We start from the raw sequence: 17,241 nt of genomic DNA, 5'->3' as shown, positions 1-17,241 counted from the left end.
TCTGCTTACCCTTCCGGAGCACCTGAGATCTCCCCTAGTTTTGGTGGGGTTCGTGTTGTTTTTTCTTTAGTTTTCTATGTTGTGTCATGTGTTCTAATGAGTGTCTGTTTGTCTTTTTCATTTATAGCAAGGCGTTGTCGGTTTGTTTTCGATTTAAGAGGTTGACTGTCCCTTTGGTATCTTTCGTCCTTTTATACAGATAGCCAAAAAAGTGATACCTATTATACAGCATACTAGTACATATATATCCACAAGAGCAACATCAATATATATAATTTTTTTTTATTATTATTTTTCACAGAGTTCTTTACTTCCATACAACACATGTCTGGCTACTGATCCAATTGTTGTATTTAGATATTTGATATCATTAAAATCGTGTGTAAATTTATAAAATCGAATATATAAATGTATACCATAGTTTTTCGACCAATCGAAATTCTTCTCAAACAGCAGCGGAAGCTGTTGCCAACTAGGTCTTACAAACGTTTTATTTTCAACATGAATTAAGTCCGGGTACTTTTTAGATAACAAAAAAGGCACAATTGTTGAATGATATCCCCACTGACTTTTGTCGTACGTTTTGTATTGGGAATACCAAATGTTTAGGAAAGTTGCGTTTCTCTCTGCAAGAATTAGACCATTACTGAGATTATAATCAACTGCACGACTCAAAGTAACTGGATATTTCCGTAGTGGATCCAGAGATCTAAGTATAATCTCATCTGTGTCAATGTAAATTCCTCCAAACCCTGCAACAGAGATAATACAAGTAGATGTCAAGTGATACAAGTAGGTGTCACGTGATACAAGAAGATGTCATGTGCACCCAGACATAGATTGATAAGTCGTTTCAGTAGAACAAGGTTGATTATTAAAATGAGGTGAAAAATTAATCAATAAAACCATCACATTTTCTATCATACGCATCGAGTCCGCCCACTAAGCATCATTTTGGAAATGTAATGATTTTATCATACTATCAACATATAAATTAACTGCTTCCGGTTATTATCACATGCCTTTTAGTAACGTTATTGCATGATCGGTGTGAGGTAAATAGGTATGTGTGATCGGTGTAAGGCCAATATGTATGTGCGATCGTTGTGAGAGAAAAAAAAAGTGTGCGATCGCTGTGAAGTCAAAAAGGTATGTGCGACTCGTGAAAGACAAAATGGTATGTGTGATCGAAATGAGGCAAATAGGTATGTGTAATCGGTGTGAGGCAAATCGGTATGTGGGACCGATGTGAGACAACTCGGTATGTGTGATCAGTGTGAGACAAATAGGTGTGTGTGTGATTGGTGTGAGACATATAGGTATGTGTGACTGGTGTGGGACAAATATGTATGTACGATCGGTGTGAAGGCAAATAGGTATGTGTGATAGGTGTGAGACAAATAGGTATGTGTGATCGGCGTGAGACCAATAGGTATGTGTGATCGGCGTGAGACAAATAGGTATGTGTGATGAATGTGAGACAAATATGTTTTTGTGATCGGTGTGAGACAATGGGTATGTTCGATCTGTGTGAAGGCAAATAGGTATGTGTGATCGGTATGAAGGCAAATAGGTATGTTTGATCGGTGTGAGACAAATAGGTATGTGATATCGGTGTGAGACAAATAGGTGTGTGTGATTGGTGTGAGACATATAGGTATATCTGACTGGTGTGAGGGCGAATAGGTATGTGTGATCGGTGAGAGGCAAATTGGTATGTGCGATCGTTGTGAGGCAAATATGTAGGTGAGATTGGTGTGAGGCAAATAGGTATGTGTGATCGGTATGAGGTAAATAGGTATGTGTGATCGGTATGAGGTAAATAGGTATGTGCGATCGGTATGAGACAAATAGGTATGTGCTATCGGTGTGAGACAAATATTTATGTGTGATCGGTGTGAGAAAAATTGGTATGTGTGATCGGTATGAGGTCAAATAGATATGTGTGATTGGTATGAGGCATATAGGTATGTGCGATCGGTTTGAGGAAAATAGGTATGTGCTATCGGTGTGAGGCAAATAGGTATGTGTGATCGGTGTGAGACAAATTGGTATGTGTGATCGGTATGAGGTCAAATAGATATGTGTGATTGGTGTGAGGCATATAGGTATGTGCGATCGGTTTGAGGCAAATAGGTATGTGCTACAATGTATCGGTGTGAGGCAAGTAGGTATGTGCGACGACCAATGTGAGACAAATAGGTATGTGTGATCGGTGTGAGGCAAGTATGTATGTGCGACCGGTGTGAGACAAATAGATATGTGTGATCGGTGTGAAGGCAAATAGGTATGTGCTACAATGTATCGGTGTGAGGCAAGTAGGTATGTCAACCTGTGTGAGACAAATAGGTAAATTTGATCGGTGTGAGACAAATAGGTTTGTGCGATCGTTGTGAAGCAAATATGTATGTGTGATCGGCGTGAGACAAATAGTTATGTGTGATTGATGTGAGGCAAGTATGTATGTGAGATCGGTTTGAGGCCACAAGGTTTGTGCGATCGTTGTGAGAAAAAAAGGTTTGGGCGAACGGTGTGAGGCAAACAAAGGTATGTGCGAACGGTGTGAGGCAATATAGGTATGTGCTATCGGTGTGAGGCAAATACGTATGTGTGATCGGTGTGAAAATAATAGGTATGTGCGACCATGTACTCACTCTGTAAAGCCTGTATTCTGGCGATATCAGCTTTATGTTCAATATAACCAAAGGGTTTTCCGAATATATCTTCCGGTGGACTTCTTTGAACATGCATTATATTTGGCACCAAAGTCAATAGATATTCCCAGTATGTTCCAAATGGAAGATGGTCTCCATGTACCAAAATAAGACACGGGTCTAAAAATCTACTTGCACTAAGAAAGCTAAGAAAATGATAAAAATTCATTTCTCGTTTAGAAAACCAAATGTAATGAACTAAGTTTGGGACCGGTTCTTTATCGTGACAATTCTCCATTACAAATGTCTGGAGGCATTCGGAATTTTCTGGAAAAACCTGAACTGGTTCCATTCCCGTCACATTTTCAAGTTCCATAACAGGCTGCATCGTCTGACAATTGATACGAGGTTGCGCATGCTCCGACATATTTGTTTTATCCGGCATATTTGCGCATGGTATTTTACAATTAAAATTCCAGTTATCCGAATTTTCCTCCGGACATCTAAACGAAATTTGATTTTTTGTTCTTTCTTCATGAACATGATTGGTTAAAGAAGTGTTCTTTGGTTCATATGTCTTGTCCCTTAACAAAGCAGTGTTGTTAGATATGCGTACAGGACTGGAACCAACATCAAGAGCTCTCTGGTTATTTGAAACTAGAAAAGAGATATGAGAGAGAGAAGGAAAGAGAAAATATGTATGAAAAAGAGAAGGAAATAGACAATCTAACTGATATATTGAACAAAATACTAAATAATTTGACATAATTAAAACCATTAAATAAAAAAGATAAAAATGGAACGCACTATCTAGAGCCCTCTGGATATCGGAAACAAGAAAATAGATATGAGAGAGAGAAGGAAAGAGAAAATATATATGAAAAAGAGAAGGAAATAGACAATCTGACTGATATATTATACAAAATGCTAAATAATTAAACGTATAACCATTTAATTCAAACAATTTAATAAAAAACTGTACCTTCCATCTACAGCTCTCCGGTTATATGAAACAAGAAAATAGATATGAAAGAGAGAAGGAAAGAAATCGAATCAAATCAAATTAAAGATTTATTCATTCTAGTGAGCTTTTAAAATCGACAATGAAAGAGAAAATATATATAAAAAGAGAAGAAAATAGACAATCCTACTGATATATTATACAAAATGCTGAATAACTTCACGTTTAACCATGTGATAATAGAAAAAAAACCATTTAAAAGACAATCCGGATGACATATTTTTGTTAAAATTATGAATGAAACCAAATTAATTTTGATCATCATAATTTGTTTTCGTTTTCCTTAAAGTTTTGTGGCAAGATATATATGCATATTCATGACTATCTGAAAAGAAAATCTTTTGTATTCGTACCCTCTTTCCCACATAAATCTGTTATCTGTACTTGATAAACGGCTTCAATTATTTGCCGGTATTGTCCAGTTTAAAGGCAAGCCTCGTGCTTCAAATATAAAATGTTAACTACCTCAAGTGGTGAAATATCGTAACGGACTTGTTGCAGTGATGGAATCTATATGTCATCGTGTTATCATACATAAGTTATTGAGTGGTGCCAAAGTGAGTTCGTTACATTAAAAAGAAGATGTAATTTTAATCACTTTTAGAAAAGATTCACAATCATTTTGGAAACGGCCCTTGTGTGAACAAAATTCATGGGAAATTAGACAAACAGCATGTTCGGATGCGTTATTGCTGCTCTTTGCTAAATATTCACTGACATTTTCGCAATTATATTTACAGCTATTTTCCTAATGCATGTAGTTTAAAGGTTTGGTTGGCTTCCTTTATTTGTTTGTATGAATGTTTGCTCAAGCATTCAATAACATCAAACAAACTAAAGTAATCTATCTGTTAATTATAATTTAAAACTCAATTAAAAAGCAAATAGGTATAAAAACAATGCAAGCAAGCCAATCAAACCTTTAAACTACATGCATTAGGAAAATAGCTGAAATCAACTAATTTCACAGTGAGGTAACTCCTTTATACTACTTTTAAAAACGACGAGCAGTGGCACTGTTGATGTCTATTTGTGTGCTTCTAGCATGTACAGTAAACCAACTAATTTTCGCGTGCGATTTATTTTTGCGATTTTCGAGATAAAAAAAATACATAAAAAATCATCAATCACTGTGAATATGTTAAAGCAGGATCTTTCCTCATTTAAATACACCAAGAAGATTGAACATTGCGATATCAAATCGTAACCCAGTAGACTGGAAAGGGCGAAAACTGAAAAAAAGTGGCCGCAAAAATAAATTGGTTTACAGTAGCCATTACATCCGATCTACACATTCAGAATTTTTTTAGAGTCATTAATGAATTCTGCTATTTAATTGCTCAAATACTAGTTTTCATAATATAGGTTTAGAAAATAAATAAATTGAGGAATCAATATGCTTCCTCTAAACCTTTGAAAAAAAACCTGGATACTAACCCCTTATGTCAAATATGGACTGTTCCGCTCGTGCATCAAATAGTTCTAAATTAATTCAAAATTGTTTGATTCCAATCATGAAAAGTAAGCCGAAAACTAAGAAAATAATTAAATTTCTCATATTATTTCTGATTTCATCTTAGTATATATACAATTGCGTATGAAATAAAACCAACATCTGCTGCAACATAATGGTGTATCTTTGATTTATGCAATAAGAATACCAGTCCAGTAATAACCACGACACATTAATCGATTGTGAGAAATGAATTTGACCAGGTGGAAACCCGTTTGAAATAGAACAAAAGAATCGAAGCTCTTTGTTAGAGAAGGCGTTAAATGTTGGTTGTAATGTTTCTACTATAGTAACACATTTTTTGAAAATTAATAGAAAGAAATAAAATGTATTTTACTTTAAAAACACCATTTGCATAAGTTTTCAATTATCTATTACAAAGTTAAGCAGATCAATCAGATATCAAGTCGGCGACATGGGTATCTATCAAGTTGGATGTAGAAAATGCATAATCTACGATTTTTGTTAAAATATTTCTACGGATGGAGAACATATCAATCTATAAGTTCAGCAATTTTCGTGTCTGCCCTTCCATCAAGTGACTCATGAAAAAATTCTGAAAAATGGGTAACATGGTATCGAAAAGTGTACCTTTTAATAATAGGGCGTGTTTTATAACATACGAAATTCACAGTACTAAAAGATGAAATATATGGGTCAAGTGAAATACCTTTCTAATGAATCACAAAAACCAGAGTAGGTGTGTTCGAATAGCTATTTTTTTTACTTAAAGTATTAGACGACAGTCTTTTAAGTTGGAGTTGGATGGTAAAAATGCATATCTTCGAAAAAAACATTATTTGTTTTTGTGTGTGTGTCAGATAATAAGGGTTTATAGACTTCAACCACAGAATTTTTTGTTAGAAAGAAAAAAAGGTGCCAATGTTTAAACAAGAGTGCACACGCTGAAATGTCTCGCCTTCTTTTCTTATCATTGATATTATGTTGATAGTCCTAAATATAAAGTTGTTTTTTTACAACTGTCACATAAACTTAACCAAAACAACTAAACGTTTATCAATGAACCATGAAAATGAGGTCAAAAAGGGAGATAATCTTTTTCTTCCAGTTAAAAAGTTTACTTCAGGTATTGATAGCTTACTTGACACTGATTCCAAAAATATATGGTTCTATAAACTTTTACATTGATTTAGTACAAAAAATAGCTACTTCCGGTTACAAAAGGTCACTTCCGGTTGTCTTTTTTAAGGTCACATTTCTTACAACCTAATGCAAAAAGTCCAATGGCTTTATCATGTGTCCAGGCCTCAGATCACATTTAATTCCCTTTGTTCGTGGTCTAGGAATATAGTTCCCAATTATTATATGGGGTATTTCTTCCCAAGTAATATGTCTACTGTTTTCTTTAAAATGTTTACTATTTAAGTGGTCCTATCAGTTGCATATATATTGAAATAAGTAAAACATGTGGAAAAAAATAATTGTTGAAAGTGAAAGTAGTGATTTGGCCAAAATGAAAGTAGGGTAGAAATCAGCCTTCGTCATTTATTCAAGATTCAAATCCTACCATTGGCATGCTAATAGGGCCCTCAAAAGAAAAAGCACTGATGGATTGTCCTGGGACAAGCATATTTTATTAGAATAATAATGGTCTATAAGCAGTTAAATTTATTTCATGTTTGTAGCGGTGCAAATTTTTTAATTCAATTTGACTTTAACTAAAAAAATCATTGTAGCCAAGGGGAAGAATAATTATGTTCTGATGCCTACATATGAGGTAAGAGCAAAGGTCAAAATCTAGAACATTGAATTAGCATATGACCTTGAGCTCAATTTCAAGGTCATAAACCAAGGAACTCAAATCTAAAGACTCTAGGCCTCTACTTTATATTGTTATATTACCATAAGTATGATATTAGATATAAAAAGGGGGGAAACTCGCGTCAAATGTCTACTTTCCCTTTCGACTAAAATTTATGTGTCTTAACTAACAATTTTGTGAAAATATTTTGTCGATATCTTATATGATTTCTGAAAATAAGAGATAACAAGACAATATCAAAATTTTAATCATGACCTTGACCTTTGACCTTGACCTCATTTCCATTTTTTGGACCAAGGACCTCAAATAAAAATACCCTAGGCCTCTATCACTTATGGTTTTCTAGTTACAAATTTATTTCACTTATTTCAATACAAAAGGGGAAATTACTCTCATATGGGGTCTTTGTAAAGCTTTGGTCAAAATAAAACCTAACATCCTGAGGGTATAACGAGCAATTTTGAAAAATAAATTTGTCTGTTTCTTTTACGGTTGCGGAGAAGATCTGATAACACGAAAAACAGTGTTTGGGGAGATAACTCTTACAAAGAAAGTGTGGTTAAACAGGGCGAGTTTCAAAAGCGTATAGACTGTATGATATCACATACAAAAAGGTAGCTAACGCCACCACCGCCGGATCACTATCCCTATGTCAAGCTTTCTGCAACAAAAGTTGCAGGCTCGACAAAAATGAAAAAGATAGAGAGAGACAGTTCCCTTTAAATTTTCAATGGCTTATATCTGGAAAGCAAGAAGCACACGGACCCTTTATTTTTTATTCTTTTAAAGTTTCTATATCTATCTACTATCAGTTTGTAACAATCTTGAAAAAAGCCTGTTATTTTAAAACACTTACAGAGTAGCAAATATCCTTAAAGATACCTCAGTGTGTTTGTAATTAAATACATGTTGAAAATACTATTTAGTATGCATACTCGCCTTAAAGGAACGTAGTTGGTGCCAACAGGAAAAAAACATTGTACAAAAGATGAAAAATATTAATCCTGGAAAATATACCCCCTAACACATTGCCGGAAGGTGCCGGAGAAGGTGCATATGAGAAGGCGGTGAGTGCGCCAGATGCTTATTTCACACCACTTTCAAATGCCCCTTATGAACGATCAATTTTTCGATCTATGATTCAGTCTTCTTCAGAGACAATTGAACAATTTATAACGCGTCTTCAACAGAGAGCTGATACATGTGATATCGACAATCAAAATGCAATTGATAAAAGAATACGAGATCAAATTATTGATAAATGTTTAAGTCACCATCTCATGCAGACGTAAATTACTCGAGAAAGGTAGGACACTTACTTTAACAAATGTTAGAAGTATTGCAATTTTAGCTATGGAAGACTCAGAACGACAAGCTAAACTGATCAATTGAAGGTCAAGGTCAAGTCAACATGATACAGTCAAAAGGTAAACAGTATGGAAAGAACAGTTTTAATTCTGTAAACAAAAGTTTTAATTCAGGTAACAAGTCTACATGTACAGCAACTTGCTACAGTTGTGGACGTGAAGGTGACATTAGGACTGACCCAAACTGTCCAGCTCGGGGAAGAAATGCAGGAAGTGTAAAATCGTTGGTCATTTTGATAAAGTTTGTAAAACTAAGGATAAATCAAAACACGGAAAGATTGGTCAAGTTGTTGAACAACCACAGAATAACACAGATGATGTATTCAGCATGATCGGTGTAAATCAGATAAATTCTTTGTGTGAAAATATTGTTGTCAATAGAGGGAATGTGGATTTGAAAATGATAATTGATTCTGGAGCATCATGTAACATCATGGGAATAAATTTATGGAATTATTTAAAAGATAATCGTGTGAAATGTGTTTCGTCCAAGTCTACAAAGAGTTTATTCGCATATGGTAGTGAGGAACCTACTGTACAATGTAACAATAGAACTTTAAAGGATATTGAATTTGTTGTTATTGAAGGCAAAGGTCAGGCTTTGTTAAGTCATAATACAGCAGAACAGTTAGGTGTGCTGCAGGTTGTTCACAATGTTAGTGAACCTGGAACAATTGAGGACAAGTATCCAGAATGTTTTACAGGAGTTGGTAAATTGAAATCATTTCAGTTACAGATACCTATCGACCCAGATGTTGAACCCGTTATTCAGCCTATGAGGAGGGTACCGTTTAATATAATAATCTTTATTTGTCATATAAGTAACATTATACTTGTGACATAAACAAAAGTAACAGCAACAATAAAATAACTGAGTTAAACACACACATATCTATATATATACAAGTAAAAGTAACTAAGAGTCCCCTGTCCTCAGCTCTAAAGACTGTTTTATAAAGGAACCTGTTTATATGCGCGATAAACTTGGCAAGAAGTTAGATGAACTTTTTGATTTAGATATAATTGAACATGTCAATGAACCTAGTCAATGGGTTTCTCCAGTAGTAGTCGTGCCAAAACGTTCAGGTGATGACATCAGACTATGTGTTCACATGCGCCAGGCTAATACAGCTGTGAAACGAGTACGACATCCGATTCCTACAATACATGAACTATTGCAAGATATGAACTCTAGTAAAGTGTTTAGTAAGCTTGATGTAACTTGGGCCTATCGCCAAATTGAGTTAAAACCAGAGTCTAGGGAAATAACTACTTTTGTAACTCATAAAGGGTTGTTTATGTATAAACGCCTTATGTTTGGTATTCACTGTGTATCATCGCCACCGGAAATTTGGTACTAACGAAGCGGAGAGAAATAGAAAAAAAAGTAAACAAGTTAAGAATTCATTCAATTTAAAACTTTTCCACTCATTTGATGAGGGGGCCGCTTCAAAATTGATTTTCTGATATATAACTCTTTAGATTATTAGGCCGATAAGTACAAAATTAATACAAGATTTTGTGTTATACTCCAAAACTTGCCACTTAGTACCGGAAAATTTTGAGGTCGATCGTCCTCTGTCGCCCCATTCTTACGATATTGAACTGTTTTTCATTATTTTTCCAGACACGTTTTAGATTATTAGAGTGTGTCATCATATTTACTGAAATTTGTTGTCAAAAAGATGTTTTTTTAAAGAATACGGACAAAAACATTGTTTGTTTATTGTACGGCGAATTGCAGGTCGTTGTACGGCGAATTGCAAAATAACAACTTTTGTCTGTACGGCGTCTTGCAATATATTATAATTTTAAGAGGAAATTAATCACTGTTTAGATAATATCGAGTGACGATATTTTGTTGATATCAAAGCTTTACAGGCTTACAAATATACAAATATATTTTCAACCATATTATCCTAAATACATTCATATATCGTTATACTATGACGACTGTTGTCTTATTTGTTGTTATTTTTATTTTAAAGTGAAATTTTGAAAGTTCAATAAAATAAACCGCCCATTCATCTTTTGTTGGTGCTAGTTTTTTTGTTTATTTTTTTTTTAGATAAAACCAGGCAGTGGAGATGTGGTATGATAGCAAATAAGATAACTATCCATCAGGATCAAATAAAGTGTATGTAAGCAATTATATGCTATCGTACGACCTTCAACAACGAAAACTCGTACCTTATAGTCGGCTTTAAAAAGCACCGACCGAAAAATGTGGAAGGATTCTACAAGAAAACTAACGGCATAACAAAACAATTTATGAAAAACAACAAATTTGATAAAGATGAACCAACGACAACGTGCACCGAACCACAGGATCGATAATTTGGACAGACACATAAAGTATGTGCTGGGTTAAATACACTGTTTGATTATTTAATTTCTGAAATGATTCATTTGTAAAAGTAAGAAATAAATCGTGAATTGCATTCGAATTAATTTTCTTGTCAGTTTCTTTTTGAAAATATATAATCACTGGTGGTAAGCGGATGGTCGTAACTAAAAGTTACGACCATCCGGAGATGGGAGACAACTCTAGGGATAAGTTTTTCTTTTCATATTTTCGTGCAGTAAAAGGTTCATTTGAGCCAAACCGCTTGTCTCATATACACTTATCGTGAGTGAGTTGGTATTGAAACCAAATTTGATAGACAAAATCATTCCAATTTTCGTAAAATAGTCATTCAAAAGTTAGAGCATGATGGTCGTAACTTTAAATGTGCGATGGTCGTAAATTCAACTATAATATTTTGGATGATGGTCGTAACTTTGAAAGATGACCGTAACTCGAGTATTTAAACAAACTTTTATTAATGTATTTTAAAAGTAAAAGTAATAAACTCAGATGTCATATTTGATTTTTTACAAACAATATTATTTGTTACCATGATAATGGTATGCAGAAATTGAGCTAGAGAATTGTTAAACACACACAGTTCTGATGTATTCAAAACGCTCATCATTTAGGAGCAACAGTGAAGACTTATCAACTCACATTAAGCCAAAAAGTATGTTAGGGTTGAGTATTAATATATTTTGTTACTGTACTTTAAGGCATAAAATTATCAAATGCACGTGTGTTCCCTCATATTTTTTTTTTATTTTCGACTTTTTTTCTGCAATCATGTCGGCAGATGAAATTATTAAACGTACAATTCTGAACAATCATCGTTAACTTTTAATCAGCTATTGCAGTTCTTATAAACTATAGGCCTTCAAATATTCGGCTTTTGGTGGTTCATGCGGAAATTAAATCCATAAATACAATTTGGAGTCCTGGGTTGAGTTCAATATCGTAGCAGCTACGTATAGTGCTACTTAGATTTTGACTATTGAACGTGTAGCTATAGACTAGTTGCTACATAGATATTGATAGCAGCTACGTAGCCGCTACGATATTGCACTCAACCCAGGATTTTTTAAACGTGCTGTCTAAAAATAATTGTTTATCGATTACATAACGATTATATATAGCGGTATATCATTGATATTAGTTCTAAGTATTGGTACGGAATGAAAACTGAATCCATTGTGTCGCAATGGAAATTGTATTAATCTCGAAAGTAGGAATATTGTTGATATATATATTTTACACTTCTACACGCGCTGACTTTAAGAGTAAAATAAAATACTAGTTTGATGCCAGGCTTAAGCTTGTAACCAGTATAATATGTCAGAGACTTAGGTAGAACTAAATGTACTGCGGCAACTATCACATACAAACCCCACGGTATGCAGATTGAACATTATGTGTATGTTATATGTTTATATTGTATGAATGTCTACACGCTACTCATGGACTTCGTAATGGACATAACTGTCCACCTTATTATCAGCTTGATTTCACCAAACAACAATATGACTTCTAAAAATCCTGGCTAAAAATAAAGCGTATGTTCTTTAACTCAGTACGGACCTGCGAATTCGCGGGAATGGTCTAGTCTAGATAACGACCTTCATAACCTATCAATATTAACTTTCAGATTATTTTGACTCCTTACTAATGCTCTTTCGACTTAATGTATCAATTTTAAATTGTAGATTTTAAAAAAATCAACTAGTAGGTACATCCTCAAAAAGTTTTTACAATGTTTATCTTTAATAAAGATGCAAAATCTAAAGAAGAAAAAAAAAACAGGATACTGTTATTTCATGTGATGTTCATTTTACTAAAAATGCCTTTCCTTAAAATCATTTATTTTGTAATTAAAAATGATTTGATACATTTCGTGCTTTTTATTTCTAACTAAGAATTATCATAACCAAGGCTGTGTTTCTTGTTTTAAAATGAATTCTCCACTTTTGAGATATTTATATTGTTAATGAATTTAATCGCTTATACATTAATTCAACTATTTGCCTCTGGTTAGTTTTATACATTATATTTTCAGTATATATGACTGTCATTTCATTTTGAATTGTTTCGTTCGATTCGTTCCAATTTTCTTCCGTTTCGCACTTTACAGGTACCCCTCTCTTCACCCCCTTTAGATTTTATCATTGGTGAAAACAACTTCACAATATATAATATTCATATAATAAAAGACACGTTTAAAACTCTTGACTTGCCTTGTTCGGTCCAAAACATTTTAAAAATTTGTAATTTTAAACCAATTTGAAACTTTAATCAAAATTTCCCCGGCAAACTAATATTTGAAAACTTTTTTTAAAATTTTCATTGATAAGTGTTACACGGATTGAAATTGCTTTATTTTACATTGTAAAAAATCTTCAGAAATACAACATATAATATATGCATACAATAAAAGACACGTTTAAAACTCTTGACTTGCCTTATTTGGTCTTATTTAAAACAGAGTTACGACCATCACAAATTTTCGTTACGACCATCCTCAACATTTTTGTTTTTTTAGTTACGACCATCATGCTCGAATTTTTGAATGACTATTTTACGAAAATTGGAATGTTTTAATGCATCAAATTTGGTTTCAATATCTCCGAACCACCGAATAGTATGTACGAGACAAGCGGTTTGACTCAAATGAACCTTTTACTGCACGAAAATCGGAAAAGAAAAACTTATCCCTAGAGTTGTCTCCCATTTCCGGATGGTCGTAACATTTAGTTACGACCATCCGCTTACCACCAGTGATAATGTGTATACATCTTAAATTCTGTCAAGCGAATGGTATTTCTATCTTATGCATTTTGTCTAATGCATAATTATATTGGGGGAGGGGGTGGGGCGCAATAGGGGGTCCGTTAACATGTTAACAACACCTCTATTTTGGTAAAAACAGTTAACAACAAATTTTAAATACTGATAACAGTTAACAGCAACTTTAATTTACCCTTTTTTCCAAACGAACCCAAAAGCAATGAAAAGGGGAAGTGCACTGGCGGATTCAGAAATTTTCATAAGTGAGGGCCCACTGACTGCATAAGAGGGGGCCCGCTCCAGTCACGCTTCAGTGATTTGCTATATAAGCAACCCGTGCCCCCTGCTTCCCCCCTAAATCCGCCTCTGAAGTGCATATCTTCAATGTATTCAAAAGTTTGAATACCACTGTACAAAGTCGCAGAAATGCCAAGCTTTATAAGGAATCTTTTATAAAGCTGACTAATTTTCAGAATACACACGCAAGTACCATATTTTTTTATTGACACATGGACAGACAATTGAACGGATGGAAAAGGAGACGGAGTGATTGACTCCAAGAAAAATGACTTTATCATGAATAATCGAAAATGCTTTAAACAGCAAAAGGGAGGCTTCTTCTGGTTATGTGTATTGTTGAGTAAATGTTTTATGTCAATCAGTCGTAGCAAACTTGGGTTATCGTCATGCATGACGTAGGAAAGTGTAACAAACAAAAAGAATGAGTGAATACTATAGAGCGCGAACATTATTTCTTTTATGGCGGGGGCTCTCATAAATTATGGTAACATCTCAGGGTATTCATACGACTCTTTGCTTACATGATTTTATTAAAAGGAATTACGAAAGTTTACTGATTTTTATTTAAAATTATCAAAACCAGTGTATTAATCAGAAAGTAACATGTAAGGTGTCACAAGTTGAAGCACTCTTTCATCTCCAAGTCCCAATTATGAACTCTGAGGTGATATAAAAAAAGCCTTGGTCCATCTTTACATTTCCGAAGTCTTAGACTAGCAAATTTGACATCAATTTGAGAACCAAGTCCTCATTTTTCGGCCTCTTCTACCAGGCCACACTGTTCAGTTATTTTACGGATTGCAAATTGAAAAGGTACTTCATTTTTCACCATTCCATTCAGGTACTCCATTCAGGGTCAATGTAACTTATCAAACATTCCATATACATCTGAATTATTTTCATCATAGGACTGACCAGGGTTTTAGCTGGGTAAGAAGTGGCCCTTCCTTTTAAAGTTTTGGATACATTACAAATAGAAGCCCGAAATAACTACATTGCTTAGACGTATAGGGGGGCCTTGAGATATCCCAAAACATGTTTAACACTGCCGCATTTGTTGCACCTGTCCCAACTTGAGTCCGTAACCTCTGCTATATAGTCTTGTTTTTATCTAATTTTTAAATTTTGGTTCATTTATATGTTTCAGGAAACAAACATTGAACTTCTACCCCCTTTTTGTAGTTAAATGATTGCTCACTTAGGAGACAGCTTCATGTATACCAATACACAGTTACAAGTTTAGTTTCATATTATGGCCATGGTGAATTTTCTAAATATGAAAGTTTTTGTACAATTAAATTGATTTTTAGATAGTTGAAGTATAATAGACTTCCTAGTGGGTTTATATGAACATATGGTTTGTTTGTAGCATGTTTTATAAGCCATTTTTCAGTTTGACTGACCATATTTTCCAATCCGTACAGCCATAGATTTAGAAATTTTGTATTGTTTTTTAACAAAGATTTGACGCTCGATATTTTTAATTTAATTTTATGGAAAAACCAGCGGAAATGCATATGATTTTTTTTACCTCTTGATAGATATATATGTCTATGGTTTCAGGAAAGGTATCACTCTAATTGATTGAAATTTTTCTTTGGACCAAATTTTTGAGACCTTTGTGTGACATGTTCAACCCCTTTTTTGCAATATTTGGTATTAAATAAATGCTGATTGTTGCCATGGTTACACAAAAACAAAGAGATTATATTTCACCATTATAACTATTGGAAATCAAATCTATGGACGATTCTCTTTCCATAAATATACACATGCATAACTCAAATATTAAGCATTATTTGTTAGGAAGGAAGGGAAAGAGGGTGTTTAAAAATTATGAGTTTCAATTTTAAGTTTTTTTCCTATGTGTATTGCCACCCCACCCTAGTGCACAATTTTCTCTCTACGTTGGGTTGTTTTCTTCTATTTGGTCGGGCTTCTGATTCTTTAACATTTTCCTCATTTCCATTCTCAATTTTATCAAGGATTTACTATACTCAAAGACTTTTAAAGACAGTTACATATATGCTGTTTATGTCTTTCCTTTGCGGAAGCAACGTAAAGAAAGAGATAGACAGCAAATTTTAATGTGATTCTTGTAAATAACAGTTAAGATAAGTTTACAGAGAAAATTATGTCAAAAACAGTGAACACTTTAAGTATTACGTAACAGATAACAGGAATCCCAATTTCAAATAAACAGTTAACAACATTGCAAATTTTAACAGAACAGATTACAGACAGTGGGTCAAAAACAGTTAACAGTTTAAATTTATCTCAAATAACAGTTTTAAACAAAACCTTGAAAAGGACAAAAACAGTTTAACATAAAAAGGTACATCCCCTCACCTTAGATATTTGAACTTAATACTTTATTTTCTTTGAAAGGACGGTAAATGAATATTCTAAAATTAGCAAGTTGCCATACAGTTGAAAACAAGTTGCCATACAGTAAAATTGTCAACACGAGCAAGTTGCCGTACCCTAGACTTTATTTTTTATGGTCTATATTCTTTAAAATACATCTTTTTGACAACAAATTTCAGTAAATATGATGCCACACTATAAAAATCTAAAAACGTGTCTAGAAAAATAATGAAAAACAGTTCAATATCTTGAGAATGGGGCGAAAGAGGACGATCGAACTCGAAATTTTCCGGTACTATGTGGCAAGTTTTGGAGTATTACACAAAATCTTGTATTAATTTTGTACTTATCGGCCTAATAATTTAAAGAATTATATATTCGAAAACCATTTCTAAAGCGGCACCCTCATCAAATGAGTGGAAATGCTTTAAATTGAATGAATTCTTAACTTGTTTACTTTTTTTTCTATTTCTCTCCGCTTCGTTAGTACCCAATTTCCGGTGGCGATGATACACAGTGGTATTAGTTATGCCCCTGAATTATATCAAAATAGCATGCAACAAGTCCTTCAGGGTTGTGAGGGTGTTCATAACATTATGGATGATATTATTGTACATGCTAGTAACCAGCTTGAACATGATAAGTATCTTGAAAATGTTGTTAGGGTACTGCAAGACAAAGGTATTGCTTTAGACAATGATAAATGTGAATTTAATATGTCCAAAGTAGTATTCATTGGTCATGTTTTGTCTGGTCGGGGTATTGGGCCAGCAGATGTGAAAGTCAAAGCTGTTGTTGAAGCACGTGAGCCAAGAACTTCAGCAGAAGTTCGTAGTTTCTTAGGTCTTGTTAATTATAGTGCTAGATTTATTTCTGACTTAGCTACTATTTCAGATCCGCTGCGTGCACTTACTCGTAAAGATTCTACGTTCACATTGGGTAAAGATGAACAAAGGTCGCTCGATGAGCTTAAGCGTCGTCTTGCCAATGCGGAAACTTTAGGTTATCATGACAAGTCGGCACTGACTAAGTTAATCGCAGATGCTAGTCCAGTTGGACCCGGAGCCTCGCTCATACAAGAACAAAACGGTGATATCGCATTATT

General features: G+C 34.0%; 1 protein-coding gene across 2 annotated transcripts in view; it reads right to left on the bottom strand.

Moving 5' to 3' along the window:
* Nucleotides 1-269: 269 nt before the first annotated feature.
* LOC139503845 (uncharacterized) overlaps nt 270-17,241 on the bottom strand; it is a 62,344-nt gene continuing 45,372 nt past the window's right edge. For both annotated transcript variants that reach the window (XM_071293788.1, XM_071293787.1), the window contains exons 2-3: nt 2,655-3,311; nt 270-752 (exon numbers count right to left, since the gene is read on the bottom strand). In XM_071293788.1, the coding sequence (XP_071149889.1) occupies nt 289-752; nt 2,655-3,311 (1,121 nt within the window). In that variant the 3' untranslated portion in view covers nt 270-288. The remainder of the gene's footprint in view (nt 753-2,654; nt 3,312-17,241) is intronic.

Source organism: Mytilus edulis, chromosome 14 (genome assembly GCF_963676685.1).
Source record: "Mytilus edulis chromosome 14, xbMytEdul2.2, whole genome shotgun sequence".
NCBI lineage: Eukaryota > Metazoa > Mollusca > Bivalvia > Mytilida > Mytilidae > Mytilus > Mytilus edulis.
The sequence above is the reverse complement of the archived record's forward strand: the minus strand, read 5'-3'. Positions and strand labels throughout refer to the sequence as shown.